The sequence below is a fragment of the Arachis stenosperma genome, chromosome 2, assembly GCF_014773155.1.
Source record: "Arachis stenosperma cultivar V10309 chromosome 2, arast.V10309.gnm1.PFL2, whole genome shotgun sequence".
NCBI classification, from domain to species: domain Eukaryota; kingdom Viridiplantae; phylum Streptophyta; class Magnoliopsida; order Fabales; family Fabaceae; genus Arachis; species Arachis stenosperma.
The window spans coordinates 84,284,126-84,308,241 of record NC_080378.1 but is presented as its reverse complement, the minus strand read 5'-3'; the positions used below and the strand labels follow the sequence as shown (position 1 = coordinate 84,308,241).

Below are 24,116 nucleotides of genomic sequence, written 5' to 3'. Positions count from 1 at the left end.
TTCTGAAAGAGAAAAACAATAGCTAAAGAATCAAACAAGTCGGAATGATCAGTTGATAAGTCGGAAATTCAAAAACAAAGAAAAAGCTACCTAGCTGCGCCTGGACAAAGGTCGGAGACCCTTAGAGAAAACTTCTTAGTATCCAAATATGGGGCCCTCCCCCACACTTCTCGGAGGAACCCCACAATGGCAGCCTCTACTTCATCCAGGTCATCCAGACCATATTTCTCACAAGGGGAGGCTTCCAGCCAATATAAGGGAAAGCGAGGGGAAGAGTTATCATCTAGAAAAAAGGGGTGGTGACCCTCTACAGCTTGCACTTTGAAAAAATAATTTTTGAAGTCATGGAAGGATTCGTCAAAAAGGGTGAAAATCCTCCGACCTTGTATGGCTCGGAAGGACACCCATTGCTGTTTGTTGTTTAGCCCACTAAAGGGCTTAGTCATGTGGAAAAGAAAAAAGAAAATCCTCAAAGAAGTCGGAAAATCCAGAGCTTGACTAATAAATTGATAAATTTTCAGAAAACTCCAAGAGTTGGGATGAAGTTGGGTAGGGGCAACTCGACAGTGGTGCAAAACAGACATTTCAAAATCTGAAAAAGGAAGGAAGACACCCAGACGGGTGATCATACATTCATACATAAAGAAGAAATGAGAAGACGCCTCATTGGCCCTCCCAAAGCAAACCCGGTCTTCTGGACCCGGGACTACCAACTCATACTTCGGCTCGTCATCCTCAGAAACACAAATCCTGTGCTGAGTACGAAGATGAGTAATAAACTCCGCATCAACCAAAGGTTCCTCTCCTAGGACTGTGACATCAACCCATTGAGAAAGAGCCTCTACAGAAGACATTTTCTAAAAACACGACGAAAACCTACAAAGGAAAAAGGAAAAAGAATAAAAAATGAGAGTCCCTAAGGGGATACGAAAGCCTACAACGTCACTTCTCCCTCTCCAAAGAAAATAAAAGCATGCAATCACAAAGCATGTCATAAAAGTAAAACGCTAACCTTTATCCGAAGGTTGAAAGAAGCAGAGGTCTCCGAATGCAAGAATGAAGCACGAACAAAGCAAGAAGAAATTTGAAAAATTGCAGAAACGAAAAAATGAAAGAGAGGGAAAGTATTTATAAACATACTAAGGGGCATAATGGTAAAAGCGGGGCAGTCATTAATGAGAATGCACCGTTACCAAAGTCTACACACATCACTAACGGACACGACGCTCGATTAGACGTAACCGTCAGAACCGAAGAGACACGGAAAGTCACGTCGGTTTCAGAAAATCACGTCGGTCCTCCAACAAGTCGGCTACGATCCCGAGTAAAATACTTGAACCCAAGTCCTATAAAGATCTTGGGCTCAAGTAGGGGCACTGTTCCTACCCTGGCCCAATAATAAAGGCCCAGGTCCAAATAAGAGGCCTAGTCCAGAGGATTGAGCCTTACTAAACACCAACCTTCACACTTAGAAGTCGGTGTCAAACCCGACTTACTCCCAAGAAGTCGGAACGGAAAATAGTTGGCAGATAAGCACTCATTCAAATGAGTAACTGCCCCTAAAATCTCTCTAACTACTTTAATCAAGCCATATCTTAACCTCCCTAAGATAATGGGACGGTTAACACCCTAAAAATATGGCACTACTCTAACGGTGGTTATTGGCTCACCACTACAAATACACTGACACCCCTCAGGTATCTCTAAGCCCAATACTCTCTTGACCTGCTCACACCCTTGCTAACTTAGGCATCGGAGTAGTGTCTTTGCAGGTACCACCCCCCATTCACGCACGATCACAAGTCGGAAGGAGGCTCCAACACGCAAACCAGCTCGGAAGCCACCATCCGCGGACGATTGGGCCAACCAAAGCCATCCATCTTATTAATCTCCGGTTACCCATCGTAACAAATAGTATATATTACATTCGTAGCATAGTTATCTTATTATTAATAATTTTTGAACTTATTTTACCAATCTTATAATGGACAGAAATAATCATTATTAATATCAACCTCTTCCTGATAATTTTATTTTTTATGTTTACGGATGGCTATAGTGTTGGTATTAACAAAAAGTTAAAAAAAATTTGAAATTACCACTTGTAAATTTATTTTTTTATTTAATAATTCCATAGTAATATATAAGTAATTAAGTACAAAGACCACACAAATTTTACATTCATGAGTCATAATAAATTATTAAATTCCAAGATTTTTATTATTAAAATATAGGTAAACTAATATAGCATTATTTCTATTGGTATGCATGTAGCTATTAGTTTCCCTTTTCACCATCTATGACATAGTGGCGTTATTGTTTTGTGCTTGCATTGTTATGAAAAATTATAAAAATAGTTAATTAATAAATTTTGAATATAATAATTTAATTATTTATCAAGTAATATAAAATAAAATTTTAATTTTTTTATATTTTTATGTTACAATTTAAAATATTATTTTAATATAATTTTTTAATATTATAAAAAATTTTTGTATAATAATTAATTTTAATAAATAAAAAATATTCAAATATTTTGTATTTATATATTTTATATTTAATTATTTAAAAAGTAAAAGATTCTATTGCCATTTAAAATATTGTGGATTAAAATATTATTATTTAAAGTATTTATTTATGTACTATGATATTCAGTATTTATTAGAGTCCATCAATACTCTTTTTTTATATTAGCTTTTGATTTTAATTTAATAAAATCTAATGGTCTATATAAATATGGCACATTCAATAAGCACATAAGTGTTGAGCTTATTTTAGACATACCCGTACAGAATGGAGGAAAAAAGGAAGAAAAAAATATAGCATTAGAGGAAACATTTTTTCTGTATTTGCAGTAAATTTGGGTGTAACACAAAGATATTTGGATATAACACGAAGATATTTGAGTGTATTGTTTAAGATTTTTCGGTATATGTGTGCTGATAAGTTCTACACAATTCAAAACTCTTCATCTTCCTCCTCCTCATCTTCTGATACTTTTTCTTCTTTTTTTCATCATCATCATCACCATCTTCTTTTTTTTATTCATCGTTTCCTTTTTGTTTTATCTTCTCGAGTTTCTTCTTGTTTTACTCCTTTTACAAGAATAAAAACAAACAAATCAAACAAAAAAGAAGAAAAAACACATAATGCTACAAAATTACTTGAAAGATAATGAACTGACATTCATTCAACTAAAAGAAAAAAAGAAATAAGAAAAAAGAAGAAGAAAAAAAATATAGCATTAGAGGAAACATTTTTCTTTATTTGTAGCAAATTTGGGTGTAATATAAAAATATTTGGATGTAACACGAAAATATTTGAGTGTATTATTTAAGAATTTTCGGTGTATATGTGCTGATAAGTTTTGCATAATTCAAAATTCTTTCTCTTTCTCATCCTCATCTTCTGCTGCTTCTTCTTCTTCATCTTCTTATTTCATATTCTCATAATTTTTCTTGGGAGGAAAAAAATCAAACAAAGAAAAAAAAATACATGTTGCAAAATCAATAGAAAGAAGAAGAGGGGAAAAAATGTAGCAACAACAATAGTAATAAAAAAAAGGCGATGGAGATGAAATACGCAAAGAAAAAGGAGGAGAAATACAAAGAAGGATAAGAAGAAAGAAGAGAAGGAGGAGAAAAAAGAATGCGGGATACAAAGAGAAACGTGATTTTTACGCGCGCATTGTGAAAATAGATTTTATTAGGTTTAGATTAACTTATATGACTTGTATGCCAAAAAGACTTATATGTGTAATAGTACTCTTATATATATATATATATATATATATATATATATATATATATATATATATATATATATATATATATATATATGGTGTAGTCTATGGTGGCCACAAGTTTTAGTGCCTATGGTGGCTATGAACTTTACAAAATGATATTTTCAACCAAATAAAATAAAAAATTGAAGTACGTTTCAGTTCTATTAATAAATAATGACATGTTTATGAGTGTAAATAAAAGAAAAAAATTAGACCATTTATCATATTTCTTGAAAAAAAATGATTTTCTCTCGTCATCGGACATGAAGTCGCTACCAATGCCCAAAATTTAAAAAATGATAGTATCTAAAAATACTTACATTGCATTAATATTTTCATTATCTACTTATATTTTTCTTTTTTGTAATTAATAATTTTAAATTTCACTTTACTAATATTAAAATTTAATTAATAACAGTAACTTTAGACTTCAAAATTTTTATTGCGGAATAAAATGATTATTTTATTTAAAAATAAAAGATATAAATAATTATTTATTAACGTGAGAAAAAAATTAATGCAATGTAAGTATTTTTAGATACTATCATTTTTTAAATTTTGGGCATTGGTAGTAATTTCATTTCCGACGACGAGAGAAAATGATAGATTATTTTTTTGTCAAAAAATATGATAAATGGTCTAATTTTTTTCTTTTATTTACACTCATAAACATGTCATTATTTATTAATAAAACTAAAACGTACTTCAATTTTTCATTTTATTTGGTTGAAAATATCATTTTATGAAATTTATAGCCATCATAGACACTAAAATTTGTGACCACCATAGACTACACCTATATATATATATATATATATATATATATATATATATATATATATATATATATATATATATATATATATATATATATATATATATGATTGAGCATAGTTGATTATAATTAGATTTTCAAGGTAAGTCGGATCAAGTTGTAACCGTGCAAAAAGAGCATGCACATAATGCAATCCCATTGGAGAAAGGTAGGGAAATTTTGGAAACATAATTATCACCAGACGCCGAAACATAATTTTGAAGTACAGAGTTCCATAAATTTGTATAGAAAAAAAAAATTGTAAGCTTTCCCATAAGAAGCATAATGAGATATATTAAATCAATGCTAACAGATTAGGTAGTAGAATATTTGTTTTATGAAAAAAGAAACATGAACCTGTTGTGATAAGGATGACAAGGTGGATGTCTATTTATGATGGGCGGTCTAACATTTTCAATAGTGAATAAATTAAGTGAGAGTTTGAAAGTATGAAATTTTTGCATGTATAAATAGAGGACAAATCCTCAAGGAATATACACACACAGAAGTAATATAAAAAATATTCTCTTTCTTTCTCTTACTATAAACAAATACAATTCTCTCTCTTTTTAGTTTTATCCTTTTGGGATGCATTATTTTCAACCTTAATGGTATCTCCAAGATCCATTGAATCAAGATGGATTTTAACATCTAGTATTCATGATAAATAATTGTTTCCAGATATATCAAGAGCATTGAATTCAAGATGAGAGAGCTTCGACATAATGAAAATTTGTTACCTGAGTCTTCCTAAAAATTTGATCAGAGTCTCGTGCTGATAACGTGTTGTGAAATAAATAAAAGATATATTAAATATTTTAATATATCTTTTATTTATTTCACAACACGTTATCAGCACGAGACTCTGATCAAATTTTTAGGAAGACTCAGGTAACAAATTTTCATTATGTCGAAGCTCTCTCATCTTGAATTCAATGCTCTTGATATATCTGGAAACAATTATTTATCATGGATACTAGATGTTGAAATCCATCTTGATTCAATGGATCTTGGAGATACCATTAAGACTGAAAATAATGCATCCCAGAAGGATAAAGCTAAAGCCATGATTTTTCTTCGTCGTCATCTTGACGAAGGATTGAAAAATGAATATCTTACATTAAAAGATCCTGCAGATCTTTGGAAAGACCTTGAAGAAAGGTATAATCATCAGAAAACGGTGATACTTCCTCAAGCCCGATATGAATGGACGCATTTGCGTTTACAAGATTTTAAATCTATAAATGAATATAATTCTGGAATGTTTCGAATCACCTCACGAATGATATTGTGTGGGGAAAAAATAACTGATCATGATATGTTGGAGAAAACTTTCTCAACCTTCCATGCCTCGAATGTGCTCCTGCAGCAGCAGTATCGAGAGAAAGGGTTTAAAAAATATTCTGAGTTAATTTCTTGCCTTCTTGTTGCTGAACGCAACAATAAGTTGTTATTGAAAAATCATGAAGCGCGCCCAGCTGGCGCTGCCCCATTTCCTGAAGTAAATGTGGCAAATTACCCCAGAAGAGGTAAATGGCAAGGTTTTAATAATAAGAAAAATTATAGAAGGAAAAAGAATTATGTTCAAAAGAGAGGATCTCACCAGAAGTGGGATAAAGAAAGGAATATTGGGCAGAATAAATCAATAGGGGATAAGTGTTTCCGTTGTGGTGGAAAGGGCCATTAGTCACGTACCTGTCGTACTGATAAACCCCATTTGTAGGGTTTATCTTGTATTGATTTTTGGGGATTTTATCACATTTTACCCACATTTATTCAATGAAATAGTATGGTTTTGTATATTCTCCTTTAATTGTGCTTAAGAGTGAAAACATGCTTTTTAGGACTTAAAATAGCTAAATCTAATTCTCCTTGATTCTATTAGATGCCTTGATATGTTTGCTAAGTGATTTCAGATTTAGGAGGCAAGGATTGGACCAAGGGAATGAAGGAAAAGCATGTAGAAATGGAGAACTCATGAAAAAATAAAGGAATCGCAAAAGCTATCAAGCCGACCTCTTCACACTTAATCAACCATAACTTGAGCTACAGAGGTCCAAATGATGCGGTTCTAGTTGGGTTAGAAAGCTAACATCCGGGGCTTCGAAACGATATAAGATTTGCCATAGTTGCATTGCGTATAGGGGCGCGCACGCGCACGGTACGCGGACGCGCCGATGATGGCACATGACCCACTTAATGCAACTCGTGGCCAGCAATTTTAGAAGCCTTGTGGGCCCAGTCCAACTCAATTCTGATGCTATTTAATCCAATGATTGAAGAGGGATGAACAATCTAGTTACCATTAGTTTAGTTTAGCTTAGTTTGGTAGTTAGAGTTAGTTTCTAGAGAGAAAAGCTCTCACTTCTCTCTAGAATTAGGATTAGGCCTAGTTCTTAGATCTAAGTTTTCATTCATTCATTCTTCTACTTGTACTCTTCAATTCTTTGTTGTTACATTTATCTTCCTCTATTCTTTTGTTGTAATTTCCTTTATGTTGATCTTGTATTTTGTTGTAGATCTACTATTGTTTCTTCTACTTTCTTTCCATTCAATCCAAGGTGATTCATAATAATTGTGTTTCTTTGTGATTGTTGTTGTTAATTCTTTGCAATTAGTTGTTGTTAGATTTTGTTCTTGTTGTTGATTTACTATGATTTTTTTTTGTGCCTTTCAAGTGTTTGATAAAATGCTTGGAAGGATTTTAGAGTAGAATTTTATATTCTTGGCTTGGAGAGGTAACTTAGGACCTCTTGAGTTACTAATGTCCAAGAGATTGATGATTGGGAGCCATTGACTCTAGTTCTCACTAATTGAATTAGTGGAGAGTTAGGACCTATGGACTAGGATTGATATAGCTCATTTGAATTTCCTTTACTAGTTAGAGGATGATTTAATGGGATTAATCCTTACGAGTTCTCATATTGCGATTAGTAATTAGGATAGAGATCCTTGACTACAACCCTTGCCAAGACCTTTTTAGCCATTAGTTTACTTTTTGCCATTTATCTTTCATGTTTCTTATTAAAACCCCAAAAAAATAACTCACAACCAATAACAAAACACTTCATTACAATTCATAGGGAGAACGACCCGAGGTTCAATACTTCGGTTTATAAATTTTAGGAGTTTGTACTAGTGACAAACAACTTTTTGTATGAAAGGATTATTGTTTGGTTTAGAAACTATACTTTACAATGAGATTTCATTTGTGAAATTCTAAACCGTCAAAAATTCAATCATCACGTACCCCAAGGCACCTAGTCGATCTTTACCAGGCATCTTTGAAAAAGGACGACAAAGGAAAGGAAACAAATTTTGTTTCAAATGATGCTAAGAACTCCACCACTCATTATGATGTATCTGATTTCTTTGAGGATTCTGAAGAAAATATTGGTCATTTGATCAATGATGGAATAGTTTAATATGTGGGATTGTGAAGTATCTATGTAAATAAATAATGTAAAGAACTTATTGTTAAGTTTTATTTTCTATGTATTTAAGTTTCAAATGTGATGTACATAAATAATGAAATATTAATGTTTATGAATTTTGAAATTATTAAATGTGTCAAATTTTAAAATAAAATTTTAGTATATGACATTATTTTATGTACAGTGTTTCTTAGAAAAATAATTCTGATCAAGTATTCAATTTAACTGTGCATACTACTCATTTTATTATTATTTATTTTTGAAGAGAATGGCAAAGATATGTAATGAAGATGTATGCCTTGCAGATAGTGCAAGTTCGCACACTATTCTCAAAAGTGATACATATTTTACCCATCTTATGTCAAAAGAGGAATATGTTAATACTATTATTGGCTCAGGCAATGTGATAGAAGGCTCCGGAAGAGCTATAATTTTGTTTCCTGGAGGAACAAAATTTATAATAAATAATGCACTATTATCTACCAAGTCTCTGAGGAACTTGTTGAGTTTCAAAGATATTCGCCGAAATGGATATCATGTTGAGACGATGAATGAGGGAAATCATGAGTATTTATATATCACAACTCATGATTCAAATAAGAAAGTTATATTAGAAAAATTACCCTCACTTTCATCTGGGTTGTATTATACCAAGATTAGTGCAATTGAATCACATGCCATTGTAAACCAGAAGTTTACTAACTCAAATGAGTTCATAACTTGGCACGACCGATTGGGTCATCCGGGAACAACCATGATGAGGAAAATTATTGAAAACTCTCATGGACATTCACTAAAGAACCAGAAGATTCTTAAAACTAGTGAATTTTTTTGAGCTGCATGTTCTCAAGGAAAGTTAATTTTAAGGCCATCACCAGTAAAGATTGGATTTGAGTCCCCTGAATTCTTAGAAAGGATTCAAGGTGATATATGTGGACCTATTCATCCACCATGTGGATCTTTTAGATATTTTATGGTCCTAATAGATGCATCTTCGAGATGGTCACACGTGTGCTTATTATCTTCTCGCAACCTGGCGTTTGCGAGATTACTAGCTCAAATTATTCGATTAAAAGCACAATTTCCAGAAAATCCAATCAAAGCAATTTGTCTTGATAATGCTGGTGAATTTACTTCCCAAGCCTTTGATGCTTATTGTATGGCTAATGGAATAAGTGTTGAACATCCAGTAGCTTATGTTCACACACAAAATAGGTTAGCAGAATCACTTATTAAACACCTCCAATTAATTGCTAGACCCTTGCTTATGAGAACAAATCTCCCAACATCGGTTTGGGGCATGCTATTTTACATGCCACAGCATTTATTCGTTTGAGGCCAACGAGTTACCATCAGTTCTCTCCTATGCAACTAGCTTTTGGCCAGCAGCCAAATATTTCCCATTTAAGAATATTTGGGTGTGCGATATATGTTCTCATTGCACCACCTAATCGCACCAAAATGGGACCCCAAAAAAAATTGGGAATATATGTTGGATATGATTCTCCCTCTATAGTGAGGTATCTTGAGATACAAACTGGAGATGTATTTAAAGCCCGGTTTGCGGATTGTCATTTTGATGAATCAAAATTTTCAACATTAGGGGGGAGAGAATAAGCTTCCTGAAAAGGAACTTAACTGGAATGCATCATCGTTGATGCATTTAGATCCTCGATTAGGACAATGTGAACTGGAAGTTCAAAAGATTATACATTTGCAAAGAATAGCAAATGAATTGCCTGATGCATTTTCAGATACAAAGAGGATAACCAAATCTTATATACCAGCGAAAAATGTCCCAATTCGAATTGATGTCCCAGTAGGACAAGTAGCCACTGAAACAAATTCACGCCAAAAGCGTGGCAGGCTTGTCGGTTCCAAAGATAAAAATCCTCGAAAGAGAAAAGAGATAAATAATATTCCTGTTGAAAAAGACATAGTAGAGACACCTGCAATTGTCCAAAATTCTGATATAACGCCAGAAGACGTTCAGGTACCTGAAAATTGTGAAAATGATGAGATCTCGATAAATTATGTCTTTACAGGAGAGAAATGGGACCGAAATAAGACAATTGTCAATGAAATATTTGCATATAATGTGGCATTAAATATCATGCATGAAAGTAAGGATCTTGAGCCAAGATCAGTCGAAGAATGTCGACAAAGGAATGATTGGCCAAAATGGAAAGAAGCCATGAAGGCTGAATTAGACTCACTTGCAAAACGTGAAGTCTTTGGACCTGTAGTCCGTACACCTGAAGAAGTAAAACCTGTTGGATATAAGTGGGTATTTGTGAGAAAATGAAATGAGAAAAATGAAGTTGTACGCTATAAAGCCCGACTTGTGGCACAAGGTTTTTCACAAAGGCCCGGTATAGATTATGAAGAAATGTATTCCCCTGTAGTGGATGCGATAACATTGCGTTATTTGGTCAGTTTAGCTGTATATCATAAACTGCATATGCATTTAATGGATGTGGTAACAGCCTATTTATACGGCTCATTAGATCGGGATATCTATATGAAAGTCCCTGGAGGACTAAAGATATCTAAACCATCCAACGAATATTCGCAAGGGTTATACTCAGTCAAATTGCAAAGATCTTTATATGGTCTAAAGCAATCTGGGCGAATGTGATATAATCGTCTTACTGAGTATCTGGCCAAAAACGGATTCAAGAATGATGATATCTGCCCATGTGTTTTCATAAAGAAAACTACATATGGGTTCATTATAATTGCTGTGTACGTTGATGATTTAAATATCATTGGGACTCTTGAAGAGATTCCAACAATTATAAAAACTCTAAAAGAAGAGTTTGAGATGCAAGATCTTGGAAAGACTAAGTTTTGTCTCGGCCTACAGATCGAGCATATAAAAAGTGGGATCTTTATTCATCAAACAACATACACAGAAAAGATCTTGAAAAGATTTTATATGGATAAGTCACATACATTAAGTACTCCAATGATCGTAAGATCTTTGGATGTGGAAAATGATCAATTCCGTCTTAAAGAAGAGAATGAAGATATCCTTGGTCCTGAAGTACTATATCTTAGTGCCATTGGAGCGCTAATGTATCTTGCTAATAATACGCGACCTGACATATCATTCGCGGTGAATTTACTAGCAAGATATAGTTCCTCTCCAACCAGAAGACATTGGAGTGGAATCAAACAAATCTTTCGATATCTTCATGGAACGGTTGATATGGGATTGTTTTATCCCTATGAATCCAAGTCACAATTAGTTGGCTATGCAGATGTTGAATACTTGTCTGATCCACATAAAGGGAGATCTCAAACAGGATACCTGTTTACATATGGTGGAACAGCTATATCATGGAGGTCCACGAAACAGACGATTGCTGCAACATCCTCTAATCATGCCGAAATACTGGCGATTCATGAAGCTAGTCGCGGGTGTTTTTGGCTGAGGAGTCTAATTCAATATATTCTGTCATCGTGTGGACTGATTGATCATAAGATAGCTCCAACTGTCCTATTTGAAAATAATACAGCATGTATTGCTCAACTTAAGGGTGGATACATCAAAGGTGATAGAACGAAGCATATTTCTCCTAAATTCTTCTTCACTCATGATCTTCAAAATCAAGGGACAATTGATGTTCAACATATCCGCTCAAGTGACAATCTGGCAGATTTATTCACAAAGTCACTCCCAAAATCCTCCTTTGAAAGATTGGTACATGAGATTGGGATGCACAGATTTCGAGATATTAAATGATGACGACAAGAGGGAGAGACTGTACTCTTTTTTCCTTGGTCAAGTTTTTTCCCATTGGGTTTTTCTTGACAAGGTTTTTAATGAGGCAGTCCCCATCACTAAAGGATATTGTACTATTTTTCCTTCACTAAGGTTTTTTTCCCATTGGGTTTTTTTTTAGTAAAGTTTTAACGAGGCAATAATCCTAAATGGTCATCCAAGGGGGAGTGTTGTGATAAGGATGACAAGGTGGATGCCCATTTATGATGGGCGATCTAACATTCTCAATAGTGAATGAATTAAATGAGAGTTTGAAAGTATGAAAATTTTGCATGTATAAATAGAGGACAAATCCTTAAGGAATATACACACACAGAAGCAATATAAAAAATATTCTCTTTCTTTCTCTTACTATAAACAAATGCAATTCTCTCTCTTTTTACTTTTAATACTTCTTTCTATCTTTATATATATATTTATGCAATTCTCTCTCTCTTTACTTTTTATACTCTTTTCTATCTTTATATATATATATACACATTATAACATATAATATTATTATATATATACAAATCATTATTGAGCTAATTATTTTAATACTAGAGTCTTATATTAATACATCTTTATTTTATATTTAATATATCTTTTATTTATTTCACAACAGAACCAATGCAGCTAGAACAAAGATATATTAGATCAATTTAGTACTTTCACTACAGCAAGGAAAGTTTTGCAAGCTATGACTTCTAAACTAGAGATGTAATTTTGGGGTAAGGAGTTTGAAATGCAATGATAAATTCTATTGCAATTACCCATCTAAAATAAATAAAGGTCATGTTTGCCAAGTTGGGTATTGAAAATTCAAATAATAAATAATATCAATACAAAAGACAACTATACTTTTCTTATGTAACCTCTGATTAAGCAAATACTTTAATCGACATATTTATGGTTCTAGAGAGATTTATTGTGATAGCAAGCTCCTCGATTTGCCTTATACGCCTGAACAAAGCAAAGTAAGATTATATAATCAATAAAAATACACATAAACAGTGCAAGAGATAGCAGCAATTGCAAAACACGGACAGCACAAAATTATTTCAGTGCACTCCGAATTATCACAATGTGTGGGCCTTCCGTTAATATTCACACTTTTAGTCTTCCTTAAAAAGTGAAACCAACATTTCATATAAAGTCAAACTATATAACACCATATAAGTATATTTTAGAGATTATAGTCTATAGATATTCACAAAGAAAAGCATATTGGCATACTAATATTTAGTTTCTGCATAAACAAACACCAAAAAGAGAAGAAAAAACCTTCAAGAATCTTGAGCTGATCAATTTTGGATTAAAGATGATAAAATTCAGACAAACAAATAACAGAATTCCATGAGCTCAAATCTGACTGACCCAATCCAAGAGATATGCTGAAAACGTTGAACATTGTCAAACTAAATAAACCTTTGCACAAATCAAACAACATGATTATTTCATGAAGCACATACCTTTTCGCCAAGACATTAACAGACAGAATCCTTGCAAGTTGAATACAAGGTGAAGTCAGAATCAACACGATGCAGCCTCTATTCTGCAATCAACCAATAAAATTACTGCTAAGCAATAAAGATGTGAATATGTGAATGAGGGGAAAAAAAAAGATGAGAACATAATTAGATATGCTAACCAAAAAGGGAAGACGAATGGGAAGAAAATATTCAAAATCACTGCTGGGCAATAAAGATGAGTACGTGGGGGGGGGGGGGGGGGGGGGGGGGGGGGGGGGATAAAGAAGGAAAGATCGAGAAGGAAGAAAATATTCAAAATTCAATTATATTAAATGTAACTTGTGAGTAAAGTGACTAAGGAAGAGTTATAGTTGGACAACATGACAAAAGAAAAAGTTGGATCTATCGACACACAGAATGAAAATTTTCATTCTGACAATTATCATTGTAATAATTGGAGAACATGCAGTGAGTTTGGGGAGGAGGGCAAAACCAAGTACCTGTTTAAAAAACTTTAGTCACCAAACAAATAGCTCATTAGGACAGTCATCTTCGGATTGAAGTTGTTGGTCTTTCATATGCCATAAAGGACTCTTTTTGACTTCGAGTTTTGTTATGGAGACGGGCAGCTTTTCTTCCAGCTTCGGGTAGTCTAGAATGCTTAATTCTTTGAGGGAGGTGAGAAAGTAGAAACTCAACGAAAGCAGGAATGCAACCCTCTCTGAGTAAGGGCCTAACCTCACTCCATGATATGAGGAAAAGGCTGGTAAGGCCTTGACTGTGTAAAGCCTTCGATGCTATGCGAATTTCGGGCAGCCATTGATCCAAAGACTTGCCAAACTTTGCGGGAGGGACCCCTCAGGAAAAGATTTGATTTTTGGGCAGAATTCTATATGCAGTTCCTCTAGGTGGGGCGCAGCCAAGCCTAGTGTGGACAAGGATACTAAACGGGGGCAGTATTTGATCTCTAAATAAAGGAGACTTGGGAGAGCATCATCACTATGTTGTGGCACCAGAACACGTTCCATGTTTCTACATGAATCGATCGTGAGTCTCCTGAGATTTGGAAGGGACCCTAATGGGAACAACATCAGGGAATCACAATTGTACACATATATCTCCATTAGTAACTTGTGTTGTAGTAGCCCTGAGAATGTTAATTTTTTACAATCCCAGATTTCCAGTTGTTGTAATGAAGCAGGCAAATAATCCCCTGAAATTGATATGTCTGTCGAACACCCTCCGATGGCTAAAGATTGGAGACAAGGTGCTTCGGTGCAGGACAGGCACTCCAATATGGACTCTGCCAGCTGGGTTCCTTCAATTACAATCCATTCCGATGCTACATTTGTTATCATACCAGTCACACCCACTACATGTAATTGGTGAAGCTTGGGACCTCTCGGCAGTGAACATGCAAGCTCTTCACATTCCAAAACGGTAAGTTGTTCCAGAGACGGAAGGTGATTGGGCAAATCTCCTGTTAACACTGGACAGTCTATTATTGAAAGACTTTTAAGCTGAGGAAAACCATTGAACTCATCAGGAAAATGCCACTCCCTCCAACAAGGCATACTCTTAAATGTCAGACTTTCGAGAGATTTGAAGGGTGTCTTCAGTAATGATTCATCATTCTTGTAAAACTCATAACCAATTCGCTCCAACCTATCAAGTTCAAAAATCTCCAGATGCTGCAAATTCGGTAACTGTCCAAATGAAGGAAGCTCATTACAATTTTTACAATGACTGAGGCTCAGTTTCATCATATTGCTGTAGGAGGAATTCCCTAACCACTCTGGGAATATTTCACCCCTGTAACCCATAATTGATAGCAGTTTCAAGTCTCTGTGAGGTTGTAATTTTTCAAGTATACCTCTTTCAGATTGAAAATCAACAATATCACCATTTGGAAGCCATTTCAACTCTAAAATTGTTATGTGCTCCTTTTTGCCCATCTTTGCCTCAAAAGCTTCACCACTATTGGTAACATTCTCTAAATTGACAATGCAAAGTGACCCTTGAAGATTGTTGAGTGTTGCCAATTCTTTAATTCCATTCTCTTCATGCTCACCAACAATATAGCGTTCTAATAAATTCAAATGCTTTAATTTTCCCATTCCTTTCGGCATCTCTTTCAAACGAGAAGCTCCTTCGATGTCAAGATGGCGCAAGTTCACAAGATCATGCATGCGGCAAGGAAGCATCTCCAACTGATGACAATTCTTCAATTTCAACGTTTGTAGATTGTACAAGTTGCACAATGACTCAGGTAATATCACAATAGGTGTAAACGAGAGATCCAAGTATCGTAAATGAATCAATTCACCAATTGAATCGGGCAATGATTTGATGGGGAAGCATTTAAATGACAAAACTCTTAAACACTTCAACTGTAGTAGCAAGAGCCAAGAATCGCTTTCTATATCAATTGATTGATGACTGTGAAGCAAATGAAAATACAGAAATGTTCTCATGTGTCTTGCTCCATTGCAGGCCTCTCGAAGTCTTGAGATTCGATCCCAAGGTTTTGTAGTGTATGACAAATGACGAGTTTTGCTATCAATCACGTGTGGGTTGCCAAATTCTTTAACTCTGAAATAGAATTTGCTAGCAAAAAATGTTGCTAGGTCATGCATGAGATCATGCATTACAAATAAGCTACCGTTCGTACTAGAAGGTTGAAAAAATGATCTTGCAACTAATTCATGGAAATACACACGACCAATTTTTTCTAATGTGCTTTTCCCCATTGGCTGTAAAAGATCTTCAGCCATCCATATCAAGATTAATTCCTCTTTATCAAATTGATAATCCTCTGGATATAATGAACAATAAACAAAGCACTGCTTTAAATCTGAAGGAAGGTAGTGATAACTAACACTTAATGCTGGAACAATCTTACTATCATCTTCCGAAAGTTCCCAAATTTCACTTTCCAATATAATATTCCAATCCTCTTTATACTTATTGCGTAATAAACCTCCAAGAGTTTTCACAGCCAAAGGTAAACCCTTGCACTTTTTGACAATTTTTCTACCAATTGATTCTAGAGCTCTATATTGACTACATTTAGTAGAAAGAGATGAATGTTTCAGAAACATTGACCAACAATCTTCTATAGACAATATATCTAGTTTGTAATGTAAATTAGTAGTTGACACAACAGAATCAACATTTTCATTACGGGTTGTTAAAAGAATTTTACTTCCTTTGTTCCCACACAGAAAAAGCTTTACAAAACTATCCCACAAAGTTTGTTGATTGTTCCAAACATCATCTAAAACAACCAAGAATGTATTTCCCATCAACTTTTTCTTCAATTCAGTTTGAAGTGAATTCAAACTAACAATGCAACAAGAAGAAGAAGTTATTTCCTCTATTATAGCCTTTGTAACATTAACAGGATCAAACTTTGTAGCAACACACACCCATACTCTAATGTCAAATTTCTCCACCACTTTCTCATCATTGTAAATCAACTGAGCCAAAGTGGTTTTTCCAACTCCACCCATACCTTCTATAGAGATCACAGACAAGTTACCAGTACCATCTAGCAACATCTCTATTATCTCCTCCTTCTCTGTGTCCCTGCCATATACATCACCCTCAGCCAGAGATGTGGATTCAGCTCTCCATGACATGTCCTCCATAGGAATCTCTTCTAAATGAAGATGAACTCTCAGTTCTACAATAGACTCTAGTCTAGAAACTATGTGTTCCATGTCAATATCTTCCAAATACCAATCAACAACACAACGAGGCCAGGAAGAGTTACCTGGATCCCTTTGAGTAGCAATGGCAGATTTTGTGTTGAGTTCGTCCACCAAATCATCAGCCATATAAAGAGCATCTTGGAGATTAACAAGCCACTTATTAACTTCTTGGTCTTTGAACTGTTTGTGATCAGCATCATCAAGCACGGGTCGAACAGCAAGGAGACTTTTCTGCAACCTTCGAAACAATTCTCTTTCCGGGATTGAGTTATCTTCAAGTATTGAAGACAACTTATTTAAAACAACATTAACAAAGGAAGAGAGAAAAGCTCCCCCCTCAAGTTTTGCAGCCATGATTGATCTCAAGTTCAGGAGAAACTACGGTAAGAAAGAAAGAAAAAGAAAAGTATAGTTGATTGTAACAATTAAGCAAACAGTTGGAGGGCAAGAACTATTTTTAGCAAAGATTGCTTAGTATATTGATTAGATTGATAGTTTTGGATGAAACTAATTACAGCATTAAGCCATCAATATATGAGAATTTTCTAAGTGATATATTTGTGAGGTGCTGATATTGTTTGAGTGAGAGATATTTTTGTACACACGAATAATAAATTTTCTGCTATGTTAGATAGAAATTGACTTCATAAGCTTATTCTTATCGGTCTTGCAGGCAAATTCACGTGGCTTATTCTACGGACATGCCACCAAGGCACCAATCATGCAACCAGTGAAAGTTTTCATCTTTTCATTTATAAAAAGAAAAAAAAAATCAAGAAGTTTTCGTGTTTAGTTTTATGAAACGGAATCATCACAATAAATGGTAAAGTGATTCTTTAAGCTTTGCATATATTTTAAAAAACTACATGAAATATTTTAACAAAAATTCTAGAAAAATATCGTTAATTCAGTCAACTAATTTAAAAAGTAGTCAATTATTGAAAAGAAATTAACATAAATAATTATTTAAGGCATAATCATTCACAAAAATACTTAACAAGGAGGAGTTCATAAATTGAGGTGAGAACAAGAAGTGTGTTGTAAAATAAATATAAAATAAAAATATAAGTAGAAGATTGGCTCAAGAATTTCAATATGGGAAGCAAAGGGGTGTTTTGGCCAGAAATAGAACAATGGTGTGTTTCACCCAATGATGGATGCAAGCTCAAAACGCAGGGGCGTGTTGCCTGCGACAAGTGGTACGCGCGATGAAGTGGCGCGGCCTGAGCGGGATACGTGACACCACGCGGGGGCGTGCTGACCTAGCACGTGGGGGCGTGATGATGACGTGGGGAAGCTGGAATGGTCCACGTAGGCAACACGTGGGGGCGTGCTGACCTAGCACGGGGGGCGTGATGGTGACGTGACGAAGCATGAATGGTACACGAAGGCATCACGGGGGCGTGATGATGACGTGGCATCACGTGGGGGCGTCATGGAGACGTAGCCAAGCTTGATTGGTACACGAGGGCATCAAGTGGGGGCGTGCTGAGTCAGCACGCAGGGGCGTCCTGACATGTGGCAGTACGTGATTGGAGTTCGCGGTGAATGCTACTCTATATATAAGGCAGTGGTTGGGTTCATTTTCATTCTGAGGAAGTGTGGGAGTGTTCTTTGAGTGTGTTTCTGGTGTAATGGAGGATACCGCAAAGTTAGTAGTGTATCGCGACGGTGAGATAATACGTAATACTCATGAGGGAGTGAGGTTTGTGTGTCAGAATCCGTTTTCGTTTATGGACCATGACGTTTATGGAACTTCAGAACGGTCTCTGTTAAAGCATGGAGAACGGTACATTAATGAGAGTGAGCAGAATTCTGTACCGGAATCTAGTTATAGTTTTTGGTGGTCTAATACAGTTTGATACCATGCCAATCACTGACGAAGTGACTATGCGTAATATGTTTCAAATTCACCGGCAGACTCAGATGCGACAGCCAGAGATTGAGCTGTATGTTGAGTTTGAAACCGTAGAGGCGGAAGGGATTCAAAATGACTTAGAGGTGGCGGATGATAGAGCTGCAGTGTACGAGGGAATGAGTAGTGACAGCGAAGAGGACTTCGAAGCCACTTATGAAGCCGGTGACGAAGAGCAGGATGGTGATGCGGGAGTTGAGACAGCAGCTGATAATGTAGTGGTTCACCCATCGAGCAGTCAACCGATGAACGTGCCACCTTTTATGCGTGAGTTGGATCTCGACGCCATGCATGCACCGGAGTTTCTGGAATATTCAAACATAGGTACGTGATGACCGAATAATATGTTTTTTTTAATATATACTTTGGATTGATTAATAAACGATGATGGGCACTTTCTGTAGGCGTTGCTGATCCCGAGGACGGAGAGTTCCGGATTGGAATGGAATACAGTTCTAGAAAGTCGGTCGTGGCAGCAATTAGAAGTTACACTATCGCTAGAAGAGTTGACTACGGCGTGTATGAGTCTGAGCCACAGACGTTCTATGCAAAATGCAAGATGTTTGGGCGCGGGTGCGACTGGCTTATCCGAGCCAGCTTGATACGGAAAAAAGGTTGTTGGAAGATACGCAGATACAACGGTAGGCACACGTGCACAACGGGAGTGATTTCACAGGATCATTCCAAGTTGGACTCGGACACAGTTGCTGAGGCTATAAGGCCATTGGTCGAGACTGACCCGTCCATAAAGGTGAAAACTATAATAGCTGAAGTCCAGTCAAGGTTCAACTATACCATCAATTACCGAAAGGCTTGGTTGGCAAAGCAGAAGTCCATAGCGAAAGTTTTCGGTGATTGGGAGGAGAGTTACCAAGTCTTGCCGTGGTGGCTCTCGGTTATGGTTCAGAAGATGCCTGGGTCAGTTGTCCAGATAGAAACACGCCCACTCTACAATGGGAATGAAGAGGCGCAAGGGGTAAAAATACTTCATCGCGTATTTTGGAGTTTCAATCCATGCGTTAGGGCATTCAGGCATTGCAAGCCCCTAGTTAAGGTAGACGGAACACACCTATATGAAAAGTACAAAGGTACACTTCTGGTAGCTGTTGCACAGGATGGGAACCAAAACATTGTGCCTATCGCTTTTGCCTTGGTGGAAGGGGAGACAGCTGATGCGTGGCACTTCTTTCTAAGGAATCTGCGAATGCATGTTGTCAGAAAAGATGGTGTGGGTATGATCTCGGACCGGCATGAGTCAATTCGAGCAGCAGTAAATCGTTCCGAAGGTGACTGGAAACCTCCAAGAGCATGGTGGATGTTTTGCATAAGGCACATCGGCAGCAACTTCCTACGAGCATTCAAAGTCCCTCACTTGCAAAAGCTTGTGGTCAATATTGGGTATTCAAGAACGGTGGAGGAGTATAACATCAACTATAAGAGGTTGGAAGAGCGAGGCGAGGCATATGCCAGGTGGTGCGATGCCATTGGACTTAGACATTGGGTATTGGCATTCGACGAGGGACATCAATGGGGCCATATGACGACGAACCTTGTCGAGTGCATTAACTCAGTGTTGAAGGGTGCCCGTAATCTACCTGTGTTGGCGCTAGTCCGAGCAACGTATTATTGGTTAAATGAAATTTTCACACGGAAGAGTGCTGAGTCTCACAAACGCAAACGTGCTGGATATACTTATTCCGTATTCGCACAACATCGGATAGAGGCAAGTATGCAACAGGCTGGGAATATAGTTGTGCACCGTTTTGACAGACGGAATGAAGTATTTGAGGTGCGCGAAATGACTAGCAAAAAGGTATTAGTCGTTGATCTTGCACGACGTACGTGTGACTGTGGGCACTTTCAGGTGGAACAAATACCATGTCGCCATGTTATTGCTTGCTGTGCTAACCAGCGAATCGATTGGCACGTATATGTGCATGACGTGTACAAGATGATAGAGGTCCGTAAGGTATATAGATTCGAGTTCTCACCTTTAGGTGATGCCGAGACGTGGCCTGCGTATGAGGGACCCACATTGGTCGCTAATCCCGCCTTGAGGCGAACGTCGAAAGGTCGCCCAAAATTGATCAGATACTCGAACGAAATGGACTCACGCGACATGCGTGGTCCTCGGATATGCTGTCTCTGTGGTGCTCAAGGACATAGTCGGAGTCGATGTCCTCAGCGTGCTGGATCGAGTGGTGGGGGGGAATGACTTTTATTTTCATTGTGTTTGTATCTTTGAATTTGCATTTTTATAATAGATTTTCTTTTTTGTCTTAGTCGTGTTTGTGATTTTAAATTTGAGGTTATCCATTGATGTTTAAGACCATGATAATGTTAACATTTAATGCCTTACTGAAGCAAACATACAAATTTTTAACTACTAATAACATTGGCCAACATACAGAACATTAAATACGTATTACGTTGATACCCTAGTATGAAATCTAAAAACCCCAACCCGATGCTCACTTCTTACGGCCCATCCAGTTCAATGCCTTACCCATCATGCCCAGACATGGCTTTGACGGAGTATACCTATCAGGTGGATTTCGCTCCGTCCGTAGGTCATATGGGTGACCTGGAACTGCGTCACCCATACCTGCAGCGGCCGACCCACCTGCCTCTTCCCCAGGTGCCGACCCACCCGCCTCTGCCGGCAGTGCCGACCCACCTGCCTCTGCTGGAGCGGATGCACCGGGGTTGAACTCGTCAACAAGTGTGTATGTCCGCTGAAGGAATCCACTATCACATGATGCACCCTCTGACGTGTGGTCGGAATCAGGACGCTGCAAACCATGGCTCATACCTACTGATGCCCCACGTGGATCAGCTGAGGCTGACGATGAATGCATAGCACTAAAATCTGACCAACCACCCAAACTAGCATTGGCCCAATTTTTGTAGTTGCTGATCTCCGTGACCGCCGATGGAGAAGTCAAACCAATCATGACCGACTGGAATCGTCAGCATCGGTTGAGAGTGTTGTGAATGGTGGCTGTGCTGAGAGTGTTGGGAATGGTGGCTGTGATGAGAGTGGTGGCTGGACGCACTTTGGTCCTGTGGTACATAATAAGAAACCGGCTCAAACACTGCATGCTGAGGTGGGATCTGAGGTGCAGGTGGGACCTGAGGTGCAGGTGGCTGCGGTGCAGCTGGCTGAGGAACATACGCCGACAATCTCAGCATATGTCCGTATGAGCGCATGTACCAATCCCGATACTCCGGGGTCGGTATAAAATCCCAGGTCGGAAGGGGGTGCAGATCCCGCAGTCGAGTGTTTCGCCTGTTGCCCCACTTCGTTATCCACCCTATGCAAAACTGTCCAGTCATAAAGCTGCACTCCGCAAAGAGCCATGCAATGCTGGTCCAGTGGAATGTCCCTTGGTATTTGTGCACGGGGGGGGGGGGGGGGGGGGGGCTGTGCGAACCCAAACTAACGCATAACTCGGTCCGCAGGGTGCCACTCGATACACTCGAATGACAACAACGGAGCAACGATATCACACACATCAAGATGTCCATGTAACTCGCCGAGTACGATCATTCCTTCGTACGGCCGCCACTCAAACTGCCACAGATAATTCCAATGTCATAACCCTAAAGAACCATAAATATTTACCTCCTGCATGTAGTCTATGTCATGCCTAAATGTCTCAACGGTCTTCTCTAACCACGCGGTGCTCCATTCCGAATGACTCCACCTGAAATATGTGTATTTACGTAAATACCCCTAATTGAAACATGCATAATGAATATAATCTCTAACAAGAAGCATAAATATTTACCTCATGGCAACTGGTATCTCAGCAGGTGGAAGGATATGTCTCGGTACAGGCGCAATACACGGCATTCGCTCCCATGCCCAAACAAACAACAGATCAAGAGGGCCATCCATCTCCTTCGTATCATATCGTGATGCAGTGCTCTGGAAAGATGTGCAAGACATGCTGAACCCCAACTATAAGTATGGATCCGCTCGAAATCGCGAAGCAACGGTAGATACTTCGCATGGGCATATGCGGTCGACTTATCTGTGAATAGGGTCGACCCTAACAGACAGAAAATCTGACATCTCACATATCTCCTTATGGACTCTTCAGTATCCAACGGCTCTTCATCTCTGATACTTCGAACCCAACCAAGCTTTATATAGGATTTCGAATTACGACTGAGCACCGGTTGACGTCCGAATATTGCCATGCTCTGACTCTGAACGAAATCACTACTACTATCAGTCCATCCACTCACAGGCTCTTCATCAATTGGTAACCCAAATATATGTGCGACATCTTCCAATGTCACTGTAACCTCACCCACCGGCAACACAAAAGTGTGAGTCTCCGGCCTCCACCTTTCAACCAGAGCAGCTAACAACGGGTGAAATCCTCTTATCATCCCAATCCTAGATACGTGGTAGAATCCAGTGGCGCGTAAGTAGTTTTCGACCCTCGGATTCCAACTCTGTGGCGGATCCAATTTACGCACCAACAAATTTCTGTTAGGCTGCATCAACAAAAATATATTTGTTATATTAGTTATAACTATTCATTTATTAATAAACAAATATTACCATATCTATTTGTAAAATGTATGTGATCACTTCAATTAATAATATTATTTACATATTTATTTATTTTAATATTTTATTTGTTAAAATTATTAACGTGCAGTGCATTACCATAGTTAAAATATTTTTCTAATATTTTAATATTATAAATAAAAACTTATATATATTTTTTAATATTTATTTATTACTTTAACATTTATATATTAAACTTTTGAATATGTTCAACATTACATACATATTTATTTACAGTATATATATTTTTTATTTTATTAGAGTATTATTTTTATATTTTTATCGTAGGGAAATATATTTTTTTAAAAAAATTTTAGTATATCGTATAATATAGTATTGTATAATATATATTTTATTTTAGTATTTTTATATTAGAAAATTAATTTAAAATTAACAAAAAATTATTTTTAACATATTGAATAACAAAAAATAACGGATAAAATACACAATAAAAATATAATTTACCAACTTACATATATAGGATGATCCAAATAATTTATTATATGTTCCTCCGGAGCATTATAATTACGAACCATTCTTCAAAATAAATACAAAATAATATTTTTTTTATTGCCTATTATTTTTTCACCCTTTCCACTAGCAGCAACACTCTTCCCCTGCAACCCCCTTCTT

General features: G+C 36.8%; 2 protein-coding genes across 5 annotated transcripts; one reads left to right on the top strand and one right to left on the bottom strand.

Moving 5' to 3' along the window:
- Positions 1-12,440: 12,440 nt before the first annotated feature.
- On the bottom strand, positions 12,441-17,593 carry LOC130960305 (putative disease resistance RPP13-like protein 1). 4 transcript variants are annotated; one of them, XM_057885680.1, is made up of 4 exons: positions 13,771-17,593; positions 13,271-13,353; positions 13,083-13,192; positions 12,441-12,761 (listed from the first exon to the last, which is right to left on the bottom strand). In XM_057885680.1, exon 1 carries the CDS (start codon positions 17,335-17,337, stop codon positions 14,068-14,070), a length of 3,270 nt encoding a protein of 1,089 aa, XP_057741663.1. In that variant the 5' UTR covers positions 17,338-17,593; the 3' UTR covers positions 12,441-12,761; positions 13,083-13,192; positions 13,271-13,353; positions 13,771-14,067. The 4 variants fall into 4 exon arrangements, with proteins under 4 accessions (XP_057741663.1, XP_057741662.1, XP_057741661.1 ...); XM_057885679.1 differs by having other exon boundaries at positions 12,441-13,192; XM_057885678.1 differs by lacking the exon at positions 13,083-13,192.
- Positions 17,594-18,762: 1,169 nt separating this feature from the next.
- On the top strand, positions 18,763-21,113 carry LOC130963079 (uncharacterized). The gene is made up of 2 exons (XM_057889229.1): positions 18,763-19,222; positions 19,303-21,113. The coding sequence occupies exons 1-2, from the start codon at positions 18,763-18,765 to the stop codon at positions 21,111-21,113; spliced, it is 2,271 nt and encodes a 756-aa protein (XP_057745212.1).
- Positions 21,114-24,116: the final 3,003 nt, after the last annotated feature.